General features: G+C 48.8%; 1 protein-coding gene across 1 annotated transcript in view; it reads right to left on the reverse strand.

Annotated features, from left to right (window-relative positions):
* Window positions 1-19,364, reverse strand: part of LOC144121838 (uncharacterized) — a 36,109-nt gene extending 16,745 nt beyond the window's left edge. Inside the window, exon 1 of the mRNA XM_077655256.1 lies at window positions 18,758-19,364. Within this exon, the coding sequence (XP_077511382.1) occupies window positions 18,758-18,766 (9 nt within the window). The 5' untranslated portion in view covers window positions 18,767-19,364. The remainder of the gene's footprint in view (window positions 1-18,757) is intronic.
* Between the last annotated feature and the right edge of the window lie 2,858 nt (window positions 19,365-22,222).

The following is a 22,222-nucleotide window of genomic DNA, read 5'->3' on the forward strand; positions in this document are numbered from 1 at the left end:
GGTTACAGACCTTATGAACAAATACTGGCATGCAGGCAACATACCACCAGAGTGAAAACACGCGAAAATCATTTTTGTTCCTAAAGCGGGTAAGAAACTCAGCACTGAGAATCTACGCCCAATTTCATTAACATCATGCCTAGGCAAACTCATGGAGCATGTCATCCTCAATAGGCTCCAAAACTATGCGGAGGACATGAACCTCCTACCTGAAACAATGTTAGGATTCAGGGCCCAACTATCTACCCAGGACATTCTCTTGCAGCTTAATAAGGACATAATTGAAGCTGACGAGGGAACAGGAACGAAAGCAATATTGGGTTTAGACCTTGTTAAAGTTTTCGACAACGTCACCCACAAAGCCATCTTGACAAACTTGTCAGAAATCAACCCCGGAGAAAGGACGTACAACTACATCCGATCCTTCCTCACTAACAGAACAGCAGTGATAACGGTCGGAACAATAGAGTCTGCCCCAATCAAACTAGGAAGTAAAGGAACGCCACAGGGCTCCGTCCTGTCCCCTTTCCTTTTTAACCTCTCCCTCATCAAAATTCCCCCCAAACTGGCACAATTACCAGACCTACATCACACGTTCTATGCAGATGACATCACACTTTGGGTAACCAAAGGATGCGAAGACACACTCCAAGCAGCAGTGGACATCATCGAGGCATGCGCATGGGATTCCGGCCTCACTTGTTCTGAGCAAAAATCTGAACTCTTCGTGATCCGTCGTAAACAAAGAGGTAGGCGTACCACGACATCCCCCCCCCCCCCCCCCCCCGCAAATAAACGTCTATGTTAATGGACGATCTGTCAAAGAGGTACAGACCATGAGAATACTGGGGTTGTATTTACAAACAAATGGAAAAAATACTGACACACTCACTAAGCTAAAACGCACGGTAGAAGCGACGGCGCGATTACTCCGCCGCATAGCTAACCGCAGACAAGGGGTGAGGGAAAGAGATTTATGCCGCCTAGTGCAGGCCTTTGCGCTGAGCAGGATACTCTATGCCACCCCTTATCTGAAATTTTCGAAAGCAGAAAAGGACAAATTGGATAGCATGATACGGCAGGCCTATAAGGCTGCGTTAGGACTCCCACTAAATGCCTCAACCGAAAGGCTTATGAGGTTAGGAATACATAACACCTACAATGAACTGAAAGAAGCCCATTTAATGGCTCAAACAGCGCGATTAGCCAATTCCAGAACTGGCAGGAGTATTCTTACCAGGCTCGGAATTAACTTTCAACCTACGAATAACGATGCTAAAGTAGACTTACCCCGCGCCTATAGGACGGCCCTACTAATCAAACCACTCCCCAAAAACATGCACCCCTTACACCATGAGGGTAGAAGACAAGCACGAGCCAAAGCCTTACATAAGAAATACAGACAGTGCGCTGCAACACTTTATGTAGATGTGGCAGAATACAAAAATAGCAATGCCTTTGCAGTTGTGGTTGTGAACGAGAATGGTGACCACATCGTCTCGGCGACAATCAAAACGAAATCCTCTGAAACGGCAGAAGAGGCGGCTATAGCCCTCGCCCTAGCACATACCCAAGGGAGCATCATCCTCAGCGATTCCAAAATGGGCATCAATAATTTCGCTAAAGGGCGAATTACAAACACCTCCCTTAGAATCCTTAACGCAACCAAATTCTCACCAAATTATTTCGAATTGATATGGGTCCCAGCCCATTCGGGGAATCCGGGGAACGAGGCAGCCCACAATAAAGCCCGAGGTTTCGTCGACCGGGCAGTGGATGAGTCTGGCTCCCTGAATTTCACGAAGGACTCAATGATCACATATCATGATCTCACCAATCATTTTAAACTAAAGAGGAGAATATTCCCCCCTCCAGACAAAAGACTTACTAAAGAACAAGAGGTTACGCGGCGTCGTCTACAGACGAGATCGATACGCACCCCATCACTCCTCGCGCACATTTATCCAGATCTTTACAACCCAAACTGCAAACACTGTGGCCAACGTGCTACCTACGATCACATCCTGTGGGACTGCAAAATAGAGCCACCTCCGGGTGATCTAGTTACAGCTCCTTCTCTCGAGCGGTGGGAGACCGTGCTGGCTAGCTCTGACCCCAGAACGCAAGTTTTGGCGGTGGAGTGGGCTGACAAAGTCGTTGAGGGCTATGTACTCTCGACCACTTAACGCGACCTCTTGCCAAGCTCTTCCCGGCGAATAAAATGTTTTACAATCAATGTCGGGAGTTCCGGAGCCACTCGCAGTGGCTCGCCGAGTCGCTACTGTCGTCGCTGGCGTTCAGCCGGTACGGCGTGAACGGTACGGCGTGAACGCATAGGGCTGGATGCCCATCGCGGACGTAGGAGCGGGCAGACACGCCTCGAGGTCCGGGTCCATTACTGCTAACTACAACAGACGACAAGCAAAGAAACCCGACGCGCGCCGCAATCATGCCACCGACGCTGCAGCTGGGGTGCTAGGAGGGACAAGCGGAAGTTGCTAAAGAACGTCAGCGGGTGACGTATTGATGGGTGGGACCAAGTCCCAGAACTGTTTTATTTTTGTCTGGTGCCCCACGTGTAGGAGTTGAGGGGGAGAGGAGGAGCGTAATTTTTATTCATCTATATCTCGGTTGTTCTTGATGCTAGCTTAAATGTTCTTGCGTTGGGGTGACGAGTGATGAAATGCGTACCTCTCGTCTGCTTTAGGTAATCTCAATTAATTTATTGCATAGTCTCTTTAAAGGAGTAAAGACACCTAACTTTTGGGCGCGCGTTTTCTTGTTTGTAATGATGCGTAAAGCATTATTATGCATGGATTACCACCTGCTATTCTTCTACGACCGGTGATTAATTTAGAATTGCATTTATTTGTCTTACTGTTTCGGTTCCGGTTTCAACAGCGAAATGAGGACTGTGACGTCAACATGCGCTGACAGGTCGCGTGAGACATGAACAACCTGCAATATAATCGCTGCTCCCCCATGCGTTGTCATTCCGACTCTTCAGAAAGGCGGGCTTCAGCACTGCAGTAAATTAAAACGATGAAGGAGCGGTCATATGGAAGTTTTTAGTTTGTTCACGTGACACAAAAGCACTCTTCGACGTCACAGCCTTCGTTCGGCTGTTGAAACCGAAACCGAAACAGCATGACGGAAAAAAAACTCTTATAAATTGTCTAACTGTTGCAGGCGAATATCAGCTGGTGATTCATGAGTAATGGTGTCTTCCGCATCATTGCAGAGAAGAAAACATGCCAACAAAACTAGGTCTCTATACTCCTTTAACGCTAGCCGCCGCGGTGGCTGACTGGTTATGGCGCTCGGCTGCTGGCCCGAAAGACGCGGGCTTGATCCCGGCCGCGGCAGTCGAATTTCGATGGAGGCGAAATTCTAGAGGCCCGTGTACTGTGCGATGTCAGCGCACGTAAAAGAACCCCAGGTGGTCGAATTCCCCTTCACTACGGCGTCTCTCATAGCCTCAGTCGCTTTTGGATGTTAAACCCCCATAAACCATAAACCATCATTTAACGCTGACGAGCTCGATTTGTTCCAGGCAGAAAAAAAAAGAACTGGGAGGTTAGCCTAGGTGAACGAAAGACAGATTGAAAGGATGCGAATTTCTGGAGACCAGATTACTTGTACTTGCGCAGCTCAACTAATTCAGCGTAAAAATTAATCCGCATATTTAGTTATGGCCATTATGGATTTGTCTTATCCTATATAATGTTTAAGAATGACAGCGCCTCATGTTCTTTGCAGGAAATTATTTCCACAGGCCACATAATGGCGTTCCGCAGGGCCTAAACCTCACATGATAAATTTAATGTTGACCGTAAAGCTCAGCCATTCTGGTATTGCTGTGTAATTGAGGGCGAATAAAAAAGAACAAAAAGCACTGTTTGCCGAATGGCACGAAGAAGACTTGAAGAAAGGAGAATGAATCAGCGCCGGTACCGACCATTTTGGTACCTCTATGAAAACCTACTACTGAAATGCGAAAAATATCAGGGGGTCTGAAGGGTCTGAACTATACAGTACTTTTCTATCCTACAAGGCGGATTGTTTCGTATGAGCAAGAGTGGTTACTTGTGTAACACAATCCAACAATGAAAGAAACTCTACTCGGTGTGAACTAGAATCACTAAATGTAAGGTTTAACTTATAACGTCTGGTCGGGTAGTAAATGCATGTCAAAAAAGGAAAACAGGAACGCTGAGCAAAGGTTGCGGTGTAAAGGAATCCCGCAACTCTTGTCAATAGATGCGGTATGCCTGGGATTCTAAACGATGCCGTTACGCAGCATCCCCCAGCTAGGATCTTTTTAATACCCTTGGTAGAACCTCAGGTACCTGCAGTAAAATATGAACCTAAGTGTTTGCGTGCTTTTCTTCGATCTATCCTCAATTTTTGCCGCTCAGAGCTCGGCGTTGCTCTATCGGCCTCTCGGTCCAAAAACTAACTTGCTCGGAATTCCCCGGAGTGCGGTGATCGCTGATGCGCCGGCTGACTGGCCATGGCCGGGGTACCAGGATGATCTCGGAAAGAATCTGACTAATAGCCATTTCTAAACCGACATACGCAGACGCGTGACATGGAGGAGGGCGTGTTTTAAAGAAAGTTGCCGCAGAAGGCTCACAAACTTATGAGTGTGATTGTAGGTTCTCTGCTGCATGCAGAATGATATTATTATTTGGCTTAGATGTTCATTGCAACACGCTCTAGAGATCGAATGAGTTTATTTATCAAGTTCGAAACGTGTGTTGCAGGGCTCCCTTAGAAAGGTCAGTGCTTTGCGGTTAATACGTGAGAGGGAACGCTGCATACATATGGAAGCCGAAACTTATTACCCTTTTTAACTGTCACCTTCCATCGGCGTTCCTGTTTTCTTTCTTTGACATGAGCTTGGAGTACGCCCAGAAGCTTGTGTTCGCCCACTGCGAATCGAACCGAATCACATGTGTACTCCTCAGAAACGCAGCCAAAGAGCAGCAACAGAGAAACTGCAACAGAAAAAATGTTCAGAATACGGCAGAAAAGTTAACGAAGATCGCGTAGATAAGCTACACGGCCTAGTCTCGTTTGCAAGTCATGGGACAAAACAGTACCGAGTTCTGTCGGGATGCAGTGCTAATCTTGCGGTTAGTCTGACAAAGACTTTGTAGGCGCCCATGGAGCAAATTTCATGCGAGGTCATAACCAGACTGAATAATGTATTAATTTAGCAAAGATATCACGTTCTCTCCCCTGAACTGACTCATATTGCCCCACGAGATAGGGCAAAACTCGTCATATTGAACTTTCAGATTTTATATAGTTTTACCGCTCAAGCTGCTTCCATTGCTCTTAACATGCTCCCATTGCACTGCTCAAAAGCAGACACTGGCCTGGAAACCTTTGATGAACTGTTTACCTGGCATGACACGAAGACAACGGTCATGTAGAGACGAGCACGACTGCTCTCTGGTTTGAATTTTTACCATCTTTTGCGGCATGCTACGCTCAATAATTTTGCGATGGTGACCAGCACCGTTTGCTCTCATTTATTCTACTGTCGTAAACTTGGTCCCGGATCCTGAACACTTACCCAGTTTAGTTTTGCTGAAATTATAGAAAGAGAGGGAAATCACTCATGATTTATCAGTTTTAATATTTGGTACCATCGTAGAAGTGGCGGTTCTCGCATCATCGAGTGTTAATGGAGGTTAGCCAGTGACCGAAGAAAGAACCTAGGCCTTTCTTCGAGTGGGCTTGTGAAATAGGCAGCGACGAACTGGAAACTCAGATTTATGTGCGTTGTTCAGACTACAGTCTTACCTGGAAATATTGAATTCGAAAAAGTTCGCGAAACAGTTCGATACATTGATAATTAATTCCATATAAAGAAAGGGCAATAGATAAGCTTCCCTGTAACATTGAATCAAGAATACAATACATTGCACTAATGCGAGTAACGCGCTTCTTAGAGGGACCTGCCGGCCGCCGGTGTGCTAGCAGCGCCGGTACCACTCGCTACGCGTTGCTAGGAACAAGTAGCGAAACGACCGGCGAAATTGAAGTTGGATATCCTACGAGACTTTTCGATAATTTTATGCCAGATTTTCAAGAGGATAATCCCTGTGTGATGTGTACTATATTGCCAATAGTTCGAAATAGCCGGGTTCACTATATCTGTGATCGACTACATTTGTTCCACCAGAGAGGCCCCGGGGTAAAAGTCAAGGTGCTTTGCAGTTGGTTTTACACTCTTTCTTGAGTACGCCTAATTCAACGTATTCTTTGAACATGGATACGTGTCCCTTCCGAAGCGCCTAATGACCTGCGTCGTAACGTAGGTAGTGATAAGACCCACTGCGCTTCGGGAGAGATCATTCTTGTTACCGCTAGTATCTGCATGTGAGACTTAAGAAACTGATAGCAGCAAGAGTGAACAAACCGTGTGCTCTCGAAATTTCCTTTCTGCCCTTGGCACAAATGTAGCAAGACTGCTTATTATTTTTTTGCCCTCCTGCCTGACCACGGAAATCGGTATTTTTTCGCTTGATCCAATATGCGGCAATTAAATGGGAAGCCAGGCTGATGCGTTGGTGGGAGCGGGGTCTTAAAGGCACAAAGACCACCGCTTTACATTGCCCAGATAAGCTTGCTTAGGTAACCAACTAGTGCAGTTTTCCTAGTTTCCTGCTTCTCGTCCCGTCTTGCGGAGCGAACGTCGTTGAAAGCTGCCCAGGCATGATTAAAGACGGCAGTTTGAATAAGTACGATACTGCAACGATGCAGCAAATCTCAGTCAGGCATTACCAGATGTAATCATTGAGCCACGTAACGCTTAACGCTCTCACGGCAGTGCACTCTGTCGTGTCAGCGACGGTCCCCGTGTTGAGACGCGCTGCATATGGCGACCTTCGGATCAGCTTGGTCGTGACTCTTAGCAAAGCCTAAAGAACGCCGCATCAATTATCGTTGTCCAAAAGCGTGCATAGGGCTGCGACGTGTGCATTCCACGCCCACCGCAAACGAGCTCGGCTGCCGCGGCTCCATTGGTTTCCTTCGCTTAGGGTGCTTCGATTGCGGCTACATCTTCGCGAATGCGACACGAAGCCTGTTCGAGGCTAATGGTTTTAAAGGTGAGGAGCCGGAGAACCTGTCTCCGGGAGAGTTTGCCTTGAAAGCATAGCGGGAAGAACAATGCCCGTTCACTCTCAGCCGCCGCCCGCGTGACCCTTGAGCAGGGTTTCTCAGGGACGGTCAAGAAGCCGCAGAGACGAATAAGCTGTTTTTCCTTGACATCGCACATTGTGTCTGCACAGTTCGTGTGGCCCCTTGTGGCATCTTGTTTTGGTTACTCTTGAAGATTCATGCTCGGCCTTCTGAAGGCTGTTCTGCTTGCTTGAAAACACGGTATACGAAAGTGTAAAGGTTGATGCCAACCAAAACTAGCTCGTTTTGGCAACTCTTGCATTTGTTCTTGATCTGCAGGTAAGATTTCGGCGATGAGAACGGCCAAGATGCTTGTAAGGTGCGAATCATCGTGGGAAAAAAGTGAATCCTTGAAGTGGCATGTAAGTCGTCCTGGCAGGACACGTTGAATGAGGATAGCGATTGGCAGAAATGCATATAGTTGGCGTCTACTTTGTACTTATTTCCGCTCGTCCTAGCAAAAATCCTATGAGTGTGCATCTGCTGCACAAGCTAACATTACGAATATAAACACATGTAGCTTCTGTCGGCGAAAACAAATCGCCGTGAGTTGGAAAGAGGTACACAATGCTAACAATGGGGCAGCTCTGCACTCTGCTAATGCAGCGCATGATAGCAATAATATTAACGCTTACTTTTAACTGCTTCGAATAAATGCATTACGCTGGGAATAATTCGATTAGATGGCTGGGCGACTGATAACTTTTGATCATATTTGATTGCTTCTGTCTCCACCGTATGAAATATGTGACAATGTATTTTCAATGTGTAACTTTACCCGTTAGAATTAATGACGTAAGTTCATTATCTTCCACTTTAAGCTGGAGCATTGGCAGGTGTCCACAGCCTGCCGTGTAACCGTGTCTTAATCTTAGAATAGGGCAATATCACACCGTACGGTCTTCATTCTTGAGAGAGGGAAAGGCTTGCTTTGGAGGATGCATTCTGTTAAACTATTTTCTACACATCGTACACACCGACCCCCAACCTCTCACCGTAAAGTTTCTTTGTATGATTTCTGCAATCATTAATTTTGAGAAGCATATGGGCACGAATTGCATGGATATATTCAAACGTTATACTCAATGGTGAGCTTTATCAACGTTTTCTTTGTCATCCAAAGAATTGTATTTCATGAACGAGAAGGTGCCGTTGCACATGCGCTTTAGTGTGTGATCTATTGTACATTTCTGCCTATATGTTGAATGTGTCTGTCTGGAATAAAACCAGTTGATGTCTAGCGTTCGTGGTGTCCGTCTTTCTTCTTTCCTTGTCTTTAGCGCTAGTTACATGTGCATTGAATCTAACGATCACCAACTAGCCCAGTTGTCCGCTTTAAATGTGCTCCAAAATTTATGCCGATCTAGGAGTGTATGCATTTTAATTTTGTCGGGACGATTTCTGTGTGTGCGTTCTTATTTTCTATAAGAGCATCGAAGTTTTTTCAGCTTGCAACCGTGCTTAACTACTATTGCACTAGCAACGCATACTCGCAATTTTAGTGGAGGGAACAACGGCTCAGCATCGACAGACTACTGCTAGGATTTCTTTGAAAAGAAAAAATATCCACTTATTCTCACGCTCTCTTAATACCCCGATGGACCTGCCTTTGCCACCTTTAAGGTATACGTGTTCACGGCGATTCCGCTTATGTAAACAGAACCTTCCACCCCCATTCCGTCACAAAAAAATAAATGCCAGTCGATTTGGGTAATGAGGCCACATGCGGATATATGCGCTAGCAAGATGTCTTTTGGTGCTGCATTGCTATGCTAGGTTAAGGTGGTTGTTGGTGTGGGTGTTCTTTTATGTAAAAGTGAAAGAAGGACATGGTAACACCTGCCATAACACCTGCCAAGGCGTAGCTGGGGGTAACCAGGCGAGAACCTGGGGGGCTGCGCCACTGCTTATCTGCCCACCGGGTGGATTACTTGCGGATATGTTGCCGATGGGCAAGTGAGTAGTGGCGCAGGGGCACAAGGCAGGTGTTATGGCAGGTGTTGCCATAGGAAAGTAAAGACGCAGCACCTGTCTAACTTCACGGTGGACACCTCAACCGATCGATGAGGGATTAATGAAGGAGGGAGTCAAGCGAGGGAAGAGAGAAAGACGCCGTGGTGAAAGGGTGCCGAATAATTTCAACTACTTGTGGATATTTCACAGCACGTGAGTGCCTTTTGTGCTTCGCCGCCATCGATGCGTGGCCGGGATTGAAGCCTTTTCCTGCGGCTCACTGAGCCAACGTAAGGGGCAATGTCGAGGAATCGAATACTGTACGCGGCGGTCACACATTGATGAGGCGAAACGCGAAGAGTCCTGTTTGATATGCGCCGTCAATGCTCTCTAAACAGGGCAAAATGATGAAAGTTAATCCGGAGCCGCGCCTCCACTATTGTGTCAGTCACCGCCGGCTAGCAGGTCTGAGACGTTAAACACTACATCATATGCGAAACTATATCGTCACCTTCTTGGTTCCCCTTTTACACATGAACAAGCAATGTATGAGACATGGGAAACATTTTCACCTATCAGCACTTTTTTGTCTAAAAAAAAAAACTAATGCCGCAGTACCTTATCCGCCGCATAGTGCGGACATTGCAACTTCAAACTTCTGTGTTTTAAACCTAGTATAGGAATTTCAATGCGGCAGCGATAGGAGATAGCTGTAGTAGTTGTAAATATGCAGCAAAGGAAACCATGCTTTGATTTTCTTCCAAATATGATGCCAGTATTGGAATAGTAGGTTTAGTAGTAGCCTCGTGGGAGAAAGGTAATCCGAACACCACGGTGAGCTTCGGTGTGATCTGTGCCGAAAGACGTTCCCTCGACTTTTAGTCAACATACCGTAGAATGCGGCTTATCATTTTGGGCAGTCATCGAGCCTCCAAAATTACCGCTACAGGCAGAGTGAAAGTAAAAAAAAGGAATCCTTTGAGGTATTTAGTGGTTTCAGGACAAGTGTGATGCGAAGATCTCGTTTAATTTGTTTTACTATGTTTCATCCTATCAAAGACCACACGACTCTCTCTTCCGTTACATTTATTGAGCAGAGATCTAGTGGTGCAGAGTGCAGATACACTGAGTTTCCACGCGGGCATCGTGTATACGTGAAGGAAAAAAAGTGATGAACTAAATGGTAAACAACTGTAGGTCGCATGTCCTGATGCCAGATTTTTGTTACAAACAGAAGGAAGGCGAAAAAAAAACGGCGCGAGTTGATGGCCTCCTTTTCCCCCAACCGAACGGCCCTGGGGACCGAAGGGCGTTGTCAGAACGTCTAGGTCACTCTTTCTGCAAAAACAACGCGATAGACGCTGCAGTGTTGTCTCGCGTGTCATCACTGCGTCGTCGCGGACAAGTTCGATCACGTAGCCGCATTGAGCCTCCAGCGATCAGGTACACACTGCAGGGTGACAGGGAAAAGAGTTGGGTTATGGTACAGTGATATCGTCTCGACTGATAAGCGCTTTGTGTAGTCTGGGGTTACGTAACTGCAGGATGGACGAGAGTGCAGCGCTTTCTTCAGGATTGATAAAGCAACAGTGAAGGTGGAGGAACCACTGACTTGAGGACATGACTGACCTCACAGTTGTCGAGATCTCTGGACACGATGGACGACAAAAAAAAAAAAGGCAGGCAGAATTCAAATCAGGTCTTTTTGTCCCAAATTCCTACATCTGTTGAGTTCACCAGGACAATGCAACATACCCGTTTTTTGTTGTTGTTTTCACGGCAAGGATAGGGAGTGAGTAGAAGCATGTATACTATCTTTCGGAGGCGCGTTGTTTCCAGGTCGACCTAGACATACGGCAGATTCTCCGTTACCCGCGGCCTTACCCTGATCCCAGACAACGCATTCTCCCTCTCAGCGCTTCCGCCATACGTTAGTAATCGCTGTCAAAACCAACTTAACGATTTTACGAGCGATCGCCTACCTGGGCCACTTGCGAGATCTCCACAAGTGGGTCTTGAGGCACGAGGCGGATTTAGGTTGTTTGTCGACGGAACGAATCGCTGACCCGCCAGTGCAACGGTTTGGTGCAACACCCTTTCCCCAAAGCACCCATTAGAAACGTCATTGCGAGAAATAAAACAAGTTGTTGACTGTTACATGTCTCGAAGCGTTGATCCATTGTCCTAGCCCAACACCTTGGCTTAGGAAAGAGAACGTGTGCGCGAGAGAGAGTGAAAAGGGAGAGTCAGAGAGCGGGAAAGCGGTAGGCAACTGGTTAGTACTCTAATGGAGAGGCTGGTGACCAGGCGGTTCCTTGCCTGATTGGTGGTTTGAACTTTCTTCCGGCTGCTACGGGGTCCTGACCGGTCACGACGCGTCTCGCTTCGAAAACACACACGTGCCCGCGCACGCGCTACGTTTTGGCCGGTTTTCGGCGACGAAAGTAAGGCACCGGCTACAGCGACGTGGCACCTTCCAAAAACAGACGCGGCCTGACCCGTGTTAGGCCCGAGAAAAAAACGAAAGGAATAAAATCTCCACTGTTAGTAACGCGGAAAGCGTACTACTCGAGCACGCGCTCAATGCTTCGCTTCGTTTTCTGTCGCTGGCTTCGGACAGTCCGAGAGCGCGGAGGACAAGGTGAGAGCTCGTGCGAGCGCTGAGCGATTAAATGGCGCGAGGCGCTGGTGTCTGGTTTGTATCCCCGCTCGTATAATCGGGTCCACACACATACACACGCACCGCACTGAGTCTTTTTGTGGCTGCCCATCGCGCTGGGCTATCTGCCGCAGCCGGCGGCACGAAGAAGGGACCGGCTGGCGTGAGCCATGCCGGTGTAGCTATTACGGCACCCGCAGCGAACTACCGAATAAAAGCGCGCTTCGAGCCCTGCTTCCTGGGAGGAAAAACCGGCGGGAGATCCGATCACGCGCGCTACATCTGACCCTCGCTGGCCCGTCCTCCGCGCTTTCTTCTCCGGTGCACCTTTCCTGCATGGTGCCGATTATTTTTCTTTCTCTTCATTCCGTTGCGAAATAGAAGTGGGCCCTTCTTCTGATTCGCATTCGGGCGAGCAGGTCCACACGGCCGGTATTCCGCGACAACGGCTCACCCCGGTGCTATCAGCGCTCCGAGCTCGAGATCGCGACTGGATGCCGCCGCCTCCGGAATTTCCGATGCGCGGCCGATGGCAAACCGACTTCTCCCTCTCCCCATTTCTCGTCCGCCCTGTGTCCCTCGCCACACAGTTCGCCAGCGCTACCCCCATCGTCACAACCTCAAACCAAAGAGGAAGGCTGTGTTACGGCAACGGGAGGAGAAGAGAAAACTTAACGGGTTTTGCGGCCCTTGTTGGAGTTGCCTTCTTTGATTCTTCTAAGTTAATCCCGGATGTTAACTTTTGAGGCGAAATTCTCGCCGTCTTCCTGCATGGCGGCTCCCTGCTGCTGACGGCGGAGGATGCCGCGTGCTTTTGGGTGAAACCAGTTCGCTTTAAGCGCGGCGAGGCACTGCGCACGGTGGTGCTCAAGTGGACCCCATGGGGAATAGATGGCCTGTATGTGGTAACTGGAGCGACCTCCGCTGCTCAAATGCAAAGCGCAGGAAAAGAGCGAGTATTTACTGGAGACTGGTGAATGCGAAAGCTGGTTGGTTGAAAGAATACGGCCGCCACTGGAAAAAAGCGTTTAAACAGTAAGGCGCTATGCTGTAACGCTCCGTGAATTTTGCAACACCGCGGAAGGCAATGGTAGGGGACATAAAGCAGGCTGACACAGAAGCGTCTAGCAAGAGGGCTTGGATTGAGGCACCTTAATCAGTGCGGCTGGATACGCAGCGGTTTCTAAAATAGCTACAAGGTTTCGCCTGGTTTCGTTCGCTGCTTCTATGAGCTGAAATGCTTCGAAAATTCGTGTCTAAGCCCACCTCGGTGCAGACTTAACTGCTTGTCTCATGCGGTTATTTGGACAAAGCAGCACTCACGCCATTATTACCAAAGCATCTTCATCAAGAAACGCATTGAACCTTCAAGAAGCTTTTTAAGCCGATGTACGCGTGCATGTAAATCTGACACCGCTAGCCTATATAGTCTTACTCTGAAATCGCTTCTCTTTTGCCGTCACCGCCTGGGGACCCACCATACCCCTGTATGACGTCGTCCGTGTTCTTATGCGTGTCTCGTAGCCTCAAGCGGTTTGCCACCCATCGCTCAGGCTTCTCACGGTAAAGTAGCCATGCATTTCCAAGCTACTTTTTTTGGTGCAGTGCTGTTCCCGAAAGTGTTTCGAAAAGTGTAAGCTTTCCTCGCTGATTTCTTGAAGCCCATCACTTACATCTGGCGTTTTTACTGCGTAAGTCGAACAGCTGTCTTGTTAGGCGGCCTGAATACAGTTTATACTCGTGCTCATATGTCGCTATAGATTTGGTCCAGATAAGAGTTCGTGCTTACGAAATAAAAGGGGCTATAGGAGGCCCCGTTAATGGCCCTGCTTGTGTGCGCGGCTACGGTATTGCTCGCCAGGTAACAAACAACAAAGGGACCAGGGTGCGGATGGACCACAATCGGCATACTAAGTGGTTCCGTCTTAAGCAGCGCTCGATTCTATCGATCTCCGGTCGCCGGTGCTGAAACGAAGCCTCGCCAGTTGAACTCCGGGAAAAACTGTAAACTGCGCCAGAGAATGCCGCGCCTGTACTGCGTCTATGCGGTACAATCTCCGCTCATCGCAGCCGCGGATCATATGCACTGCACGCGTCGTCCGACCGCCCGCGAACTAAATGGGTGAAGGATGGGGCCTACGGAACAACACAGTCAGCGCTAGACACGCGGCATTGTAATTCGCACCCTCGCCCGGCGGCTTCGCGTCTTAACCTGCGCACCGAAGTGCCGACTTGGACGCTTTCGCTCGTCGCTTAGCCATGCTCCGAAGGAGACAGCAGCGAGCGCCGGCTGCAGGGACACATAGGCAGGGACTTTTCAACGCCGAGGTGGCGCGTGCAGGCAGGTCTGCCGCTCTGGCGCTTTACCCCGCAGACGCGGAGAAAGGTGATCCCTATCGCAGGAAATGGAATAGCAGGGAAAGGGGGGCGGGGTGAATTAAGAAAGCCGTCCCTTTATCGTCAAGTTTTCACGGAGGGCCGCTTTTCTTGCCGATCGTGGCAGAATCTGCCTCTCACGGCCACAGATAGGAGCCTCCCGCATGCGCACGCCCGCCCGTCGCGCAGGCCGCCGTTCTTGTTGCACTCGCTCTTCCTTCCCTCCGGTTCGTGGTGTGTCTACACAACGGTATATGGCACGGCTGCGCCCTACCGGGAGGTGGGAGAACGGGTAGTTTTAAAAAGCGGCCGAGAGTCAGCTGCGTATGGTGTGGCCGCACTATGCGCTGGGAGTCGCTCGTAGCACTTTGGACGGCCTCCTCCTCGAGCGAGGGAAGGCGCCCTGGGTGCGATACGGTTCGTGAGGGCGCTCTCGGCTCTTGCCCGGAAGGGCCTGCCGGAGAAATCGGCGCAGGTTTTGCGAGTCCCGGAAGCAGCTTCCCGCGTGGAAAGCGGGGAGAAAGATAGAAAACTGCCGGGGAGGCTAAAAAAAAGCGAAACTGGATCACGTAACGGTCAGCACGTGCGCGCCTTCGTCTTTCTTTGCTTTATATAACGACTTTAAAGGAGGACATTGTTTACCGGTCGGGACGCCCATAGATTTCCACGGATGACAGAAGCGTGTCTCTTCGGCTCCTTCTTTTATTTTGCTGCGGCGAACGCCGGCGACAACAGCCGCCCGTTTAAAGAGCGTGAGGAGATCGTTTGCTCGAACACGTTGGGACACGATTTGGTGAGCGATGACGTGCGCAGTGTTTCAGCGGAGAGCACCTGTAAGGGACGTCGAACCGCTCTGCGGCATGTTTACATTGCTTGAGTAGCCCCTAAAAAAAAAAACAAAGTCCTGATGAAGCGCTCGTGTCGTGTCGTACTTTTTTGCTCTACCACCACGAACAAAAAAGTGGCTTCAGGCATCGCTTTGAGGACTCCAGTAAATGAAACGGACCTTGCAGTTGAAAGTGACAACGTTTATTTTCTATTGAGAAGGAGTTTGCATGGTGTGAAATATATTGGTCATTATGAAACTATACATTCGAGAAAATTAAGTTTGCTGCAACACTTCAAGAGTCGCTTTCTTGCATGTCAAATATAATGTTATCATCCTAAATCTAGCTACCTTCCCGCACGCTGTTGCATGTTGCCTTCGGTGGTACTGCGTCCCCGAATTAGACAGGCATGGTTGAAAGAGAAATGATGGGCGTTGTGTGCGGATATATAAGGAAAGCAGCAGACTGCATTGCGAACAGGGAACAGAACACTCCAGAAGCATAAACTTAAATAAATATACGTGCATAATTAATAAATACTCACGCTGAGCGCAAAACACTGATAAAAGTCTTCCTCAAGTGATTGCCATTGTAGGCGCTTACTACATGTGTTAGGAGCTTCCAAAATAGGTCACAATTCTTGATGACGGCGGCCATGTGCGTATGCTCTCCCGCAGTTCTTTGCGTTAATAACCACTTTCCATGGTGCCCGACAAAGTGAATATCCCATTCGAAGTACAAGTGTACACGATAGTGATGTTCGTACCTGATAAATGTGACTTAAAAAATTTCAGACCAAAGCGAACACAGAGCGCTCAAAACAGAAAAAAATTCAAATCTCAGTCTCTTTGAAGGCGACGGGAGCTCCAGTTTTCACCTTTCTAAAACATGCACCACTGATCGATCGGCTTGCTAGTCTGAAGTGATAAAATAATTTATTCCGCGGCCGTTACCCTACCTTCTGTTTTTTTTTTTTTCATGTGCTCCTTAATGGCAGGACTCGTTCTGAGGTATTTTATAGCAAAAGCAGGTCAAGCCTGCTCCTGGAATAGCTTTTTGTCTTGTTAAATAAATGCTACTTTTCAAGCGCATTTTTCTTGCTCCAGTGAAGCGGTGCACCTCAGTGAATATTGGCTTAATTAGTATTCACCTTCACGATAAGGAAAATTCTGTTCACTAACCGTGGCCTGCGCCAGTGATGAAGAAATAGTGAACTCGTCGGTGAGTAATCACTGCGGCATTGAAATTGACCGGCATTGACATGGGCCACGTCGGGGCGAGGAGCTATTTCTTCACTACACGTATAGGCACTACGAATCATTATTGCGTGACGTTAATGACGCAGAGCACAGATGTGAATGTTTGGCAGTTGCACAAAATGGGCAGGTATGGTTTAAAAGGAGCGAAAATTGACATTGCAAAAGCACCTTAAGCAGATGATATTGAAAAAAAATAGGGAAAGCATCGGTATTTGTGCCAATACATATTACTGTGTAATAATAATAATATTACGTTCTTCACGGACGCCATTTTTATTTTTCTGATCGATCTCCGTCGTGAGCTCAAATTTTTTTTAAAAAGTCTGCAACTAACGTGTAAAAGGGCACACGCGTCGCAGTTTGCAGTGTTCCTCGGGTAAGTTATTGATGGCGACAAAGTCCTCTTCCAAAAATAAGGCACACACTTTTCAAATCGCTTGCCAGTAAATATTAGCAATTTCTTTCAGTATCTCAACATAGAGCTTTGTAGGTCTTTGTTGACTTACTTTATAGCCTCTTCTAACGCAACAGTGAACTCCAGGGTGGCTTCGCCCTGTACATTTTATAAGCGTTAGGCCAAGTAGTTCAGACCTTTATCGTGGTAGCCCCTTACTTGACAACAAGCATCAGCGCGTAATTACATTTCGGGAACCAGATCAAGAGCAGGCTCAGCTCTTCGAGGCATTGAAGCAGCGCTGTTGCTCCTCGGAAGAGCGGCAGATGACGCTGGGCACAAGCACCGAAATAGCCCACAGCCACACCGTATGGCGACAATAAAGGGTATCGTTTATGCAAAAACACTCGGGGACAGCCTAAAGTGCGCGTTCTCGGGGAGGGATCATACGGACTTCAGCGTTTTTTGTTAAAGCGCCATCTGGCTACACAAAGATGCGTCGCCATGGAGCACTACTTAATAGGTTAGCTCAGTTACAAAGAATACGGGATAATTTCATTTCGGTAAACTCACCTGCTGTATTGAAGCATCAGTAATTGCACGAAACAATTTGGTGGTAAACACAGGTTTTTTGTTTTCTCTATCCTCCAGGTTTCATCAAATCCGGCATCATTTGAAACTTTTCTGGGTCTAGTTGATGCTGTGTGGCCAAATCACTCGCATAGTGTGGTCCTCTTAGGGATACAGAAAGAATTGTTGATGCCAGTATCCGTTTGTCCTGTTTTTTTACGAGAGAACCGAAGGCAAAGCCCACAGCAGTCAAGCCCACCCGGTAAACATAGCCACACAATGCGCACTGTCAGTCAAGTCCCATGGTCACTAGCTGGATTGTTCAGATAACAATGTCACGGTAGAGGGGGGGAGCGGGAACCTTTATGTTACCAGATGCTACTTATATTGATGGCATATCCGCTTGGGCTATGGTAAGTTGTCGTTCGTGGTCTCCGCTCTCTTTAACCAAGTTCTCCGTTTCTCGCAAGCACTCAGCACTAAGAAGTTAAAGTTGTTTTTTTGCAAGCTGCGCTCCCACAAAAGCCTTTCTACACAAACCCACAAAACACTAGCACTGATTGATCGAAGTACTTTGTTAATTCACTGTCCTTCATGTCTATTCTGCTCCAGGCACCTTTGCCGAACGTCCACATTGAAAGGATAATAATTTTCGACCGGCAGCTGCAGTCGTGCCGGGGAAAATATCAAACACTTTTGGTGTTAAAGCAATGCCAAACCTCCAAATCGAACAGTTTGATAAGAAAATATAGCTTAAGAGCCTGGTAATTGCGCATCCTACATGTGCAGACATAAGTTCAGCACTAGTTACCCCTATGATAGGATGCCATATAGAGCCGCAATCCGTGGTTAAGGATTTCTTATAAGAGGGTTCTAAACAGTGCTTTTGTTTTCCTTACATATGAATTCCGCAGTTTCCCCGCCATATGGCTCGCTCGCGAAGGTCGTCTAGCTTTCATTAGAGTACACAAAAATGTGTTGTTATTGTCAAGCTTGGCAACTACTTTTCCGGCTTAATGCAGGTGTCGTCCAGAAGTGCATGCATAGAATATGGAGAGAGGTGCGCGCAGTTTATAGAACATCGACGCTTTCACCGCTCTACAAATTAAATAGATCCTCTTTCGAATTCCATCCTGCTTGTACGCCGTTAAGCAACTCCGCAAAAAAAATAAGCGTTTTGAACAGAATTGCACTAAAAAGTAAGTTTAAAATTTTTTTTTGCAATGGTCGTCGTCAGCCGGGTCGCGGTAACGCACCGTTCAAGCCCCACGAGAAGAACGCGTGTTTCAACGCTCTACACTCCAAACGGTGGGGGCCAAGCAACCCCATCGAGCTGCTATACAACTGAGATGGCCTGCGTCCGGGTCTGGATCACGCAGCACAGACACGTCCGGTGACAAGTCCCATGAGCACGGCGGGTACGCCTACAAGGGCGCAGTGACAGCCGAACCTCGCGTGACATGAACAAACAGGCGGCCGAGAACTGCTGTAGCGGCTACCAGGAGGACGAACACACACTCACCGTCTTCATGAGTGGCAGAAGCAAACCCTCCGAAGAGGGATCACGAACAGTTGACAGGAGTATGCAAGTCCACCGAGTACGGTGGTTCCTTTTCACGGACGAGCACCGGCGTTCGGTACCCAACAGGAGCGCACGCCGCTGGCCGACCGGTGATTCGTCGTGTCCGTATCGAAAGTAAGCAGAAGCGGCTCACTACGGGGTGTTCAGAAGGGGGGTGGAGGAAAGTGTTCCAGAACAGGTTGACACGGGGGCATCCGAGGGGAAAAATCAGGGCAAGATGCAATGGCGGAGGAGTGGGTGAGATGGAAGAAAGCAGCGATGCGTGCGGTTGCGAGGGCTCTTCTTGCGCCAGGAGGAGGAAGGCAGAAGTGGGGAGGAGCACCGCCGATGATGATGATGATGACAACGGCGAAGACGTGCGTGCCGCGACGACGCGTTTTATCGCCACGAGTGCAGGGCGAGGGCGAAAGGCACGAGCCTGAAAATGACGTCGCTGATCAGAGGCACCCAAGGCCCCTCAAGGTCGGGCGCCTGCGGCGATGAGCGGTGCTTGTCCGGCCGCACTCCTGCATGGTCCTCTCCGTGCAGCGCCCACAGCAGCGTGGCATGCCTGCCCTCGCCTGCTGCCCCGGCCGTTTGTTACGGGCGCTCTACACAGCTGCGGTGGGCGAGGGTGGCGATGTGACAGGATGCGAGCGCACACGCTCTCGTAATTTACGAAAGCCTACGCCACCTCCATCCGCCTTACTTCCACCGGCTCGCGATGCTTGGGGGTGCGCGCTCTTGCAATGCCCTTTCTCCGGTCGCGCCTCTTTGATGTTCCTGTGGCGCCTTGCAGCTTGCGCGAGTGAAGAGAAGTGGAGAGGCACATTAAAGGTGAAGAGGCGGCACATGGGAGGCTTTGCGCATATCCTGACTACTATCTCACCTATGCCTCCCCTCCCGCTTCATCCTGAGGCCTGCCGTACGCCGGCCGCGCTGCGGTTTTCGTTGCCTTCCGATCGCACGCCATCGTGCTCCGCCGCCGTTCTTTCCTCCCTTCCCCTCATTTCGCTTTCGATCCGGGTTACGGCTGTGGAGAGAGGAGCGATCGAGGCAGCGGAGCACGATGCGCCGCGAATAAAGTGGCCGCGCCGGTTTCTGCATCTCTTCGTTGGGCCTCTGCCCGGCGCCTCCTTGTGCAGGGTTATGCATGCACATCTCGGCTTGGGTTCTCGCTACAAACGCTTACCTTCTCGCCTTTTTTCTTCCTTATCATTTACCTTCGCGCTTTTGCACAGGCAGCGAAGCTTCCTGCAAACACGACTCCCCGAAGTTGACGGTCGAGCCTAAGGGGCCAACCGTTGTAGTGTGGCAGTATCTGGGTTTGCATTTCAGTGCACCAATTGCAAAATAACACTTTCCAGCCCTTGAAGTGCTTAGGCAGACATCCATCAGCCGTCTTTTCACCGAGGTAAAATGTGAAAATGCCCTTGTGCTAAGCGGTGTCAATGTTCGTTAAATGACTTCAGATGGACTAACTTGTCCCGTAGCCGTCACACTACAGCGTCGCTCACAGAACGTGCTCAGCTTTGTGATAGCATGGCTAGCATACCATACCGTACCGTATTTTTAAATAAGAAACGAGCCATGCCAAGGACTCAACTTTGCGGGGCATGTGACATCTTGGTTCTGTGTTTTATCTTTTGTGCTCCTCACACAGACTGCAAATAAAGCGGGCATGAAAATTTATAAACTGCAGTTATATTGTGATTACTGTGAACCGAGACTTACGTTGTTACCATGAATTATGCCTCTATTCACAGGCAGCATTCAGTGCAGGAACAGGTCAAGTAACTCTAACTGATGTTTAATTTCGTTTCCCCCTTGCCCAGGAGCGGAACGTTCAGCGTAGTTTCCGACAGAACGTTCGGCTAGATACTCCGCGCTCTGTTGAACAGTGCTCTCATGGCAAGAAACAGTGACACAAGGGGGAACCTGCGTTGGCCAAGTTTTGGCAGGTTTCGTTATAGATAAGAAAAAGTGGCTACTGCAGTCTTTGGCTTTGTGGACCTGCGCTGCTCAAGCGCTACAGGTATTCAACAATTTTATTTTATTTCCTTTGTTTTTATTGCTCCTACGGCCGTCTTTTTGAGCTTATATCGCTTAGCGACCGCACTCTGCGCATGCCTGCTCGCTGTTACCTGTTCTGCTCCTGATCCGTCAGATGCTACACACCTCACGTAGACTGGGAAAAGGCTTTCCTCGTCACGTGGTGGCACATTATCGATAGACACTCTGGATCGCTCATGCACCTTCGATGCAACAGCACGCTACCGGTCCGCGCAATAATCGGATAAAACACGACGTCCCCGCGGTCTTACGTGAAACACGTAATCTGCAGCCCCTTGACTTCGTAACAGCGGAAGAGGAAGCTTTGCGAAGGTGGACCTCCTTGGAACGGCGGGGAAGATCTGGAACGCTTTAAGCAGGAACTCTCGGAACAAAAAAAGCGCGAGGAAGGCCTCCGTTGCTCTGTGAGAAAAGAGGGGCAAATTTACAGGATAGTTCGTTATCTCTGCAGCGTAGAATGAAGTGTTATCAAACAACAGAATTCGCAGTGCTTTGAGGGAGAAGCAGCGCCCCGACAGTGAACTCTAAAAAGCTACTGGTGTTGTTTTCTTACCTGCCCTCGTTTGCCCCACACACCACAAAAGGCAGAAAACATCTGTGCGTTGCTCGTGACATTGATCTGTCTCAGTCCTACTATCTGCTTGACGATATCTCTGTCACGAGTGAGCAGTCCTTCTACTAGCTCGACGAAAGTTCGGCGCCAATGAACACTACTGTGCACTTGACAATCGTTCTGGAGCGATGACACACTCCTCCTAACTATTTGACTACAGTTCTATCGCGAATGCATACTACTCGCATCCGCTTCACGATATTCCTGCCGCGAATGAACACTTCTCCTATCCACTTGACGACAGTTCTCCCGGGACAGAACACTGTCCCTGTCCGCTTGACGATAGTTCTGCCGCGAATGAACACTCGTGATATACACCTGGCGACTGTTCTCCCGTGAGTGAACACTCTTGCTATCTGCTTGACGATAGATAGTTATGCCTCGAATAGACATGTAGTGGACGAGGACAGGAGGCGACGGGACGCACCGGCGCCGCCGTGGGTCGGACACACGAGATGCCTCGCGCATCCGCGCCGCTCGTCGATAACTTGAGATGCCCCACACCTGTGCGACGCGGCATCATCAAAATGCCTAGCCGCTCTGCTTCCTCTCCCTCTGGTTGGCTGCGCGCTCTCTTTTGGAATTTATTTTATTCTGTGAAGAATAAAGTCTGTCTCCTCTGCGTCTCCGCGCTGTCAGCCCGTTTCTTTTTATCCTGCAGCCAGGACGAAGCCCTCGCTACAAACACTCTTCCTAACCACTTGACGGTAGTTCTGTAGCGAATGTACACTACTCCTATC

This window comes from Amblyomma americanum, chromosome 2 (genome assembly GCF_052857255.1).
Source record: "Amblyomma americanum isolate KBUSLIRL-KWMA chromosome 2, ASM5285725v1, whole genome shotgun sequence".
In the NCBI taxonomy this organism is placed as follows: domain Eukaryota; kingdom Metazoa; phylum Arthropoda; class Arachnida; order Ixodida; family Ixodidae; genus Amblyomma; species Amblyomma americanum.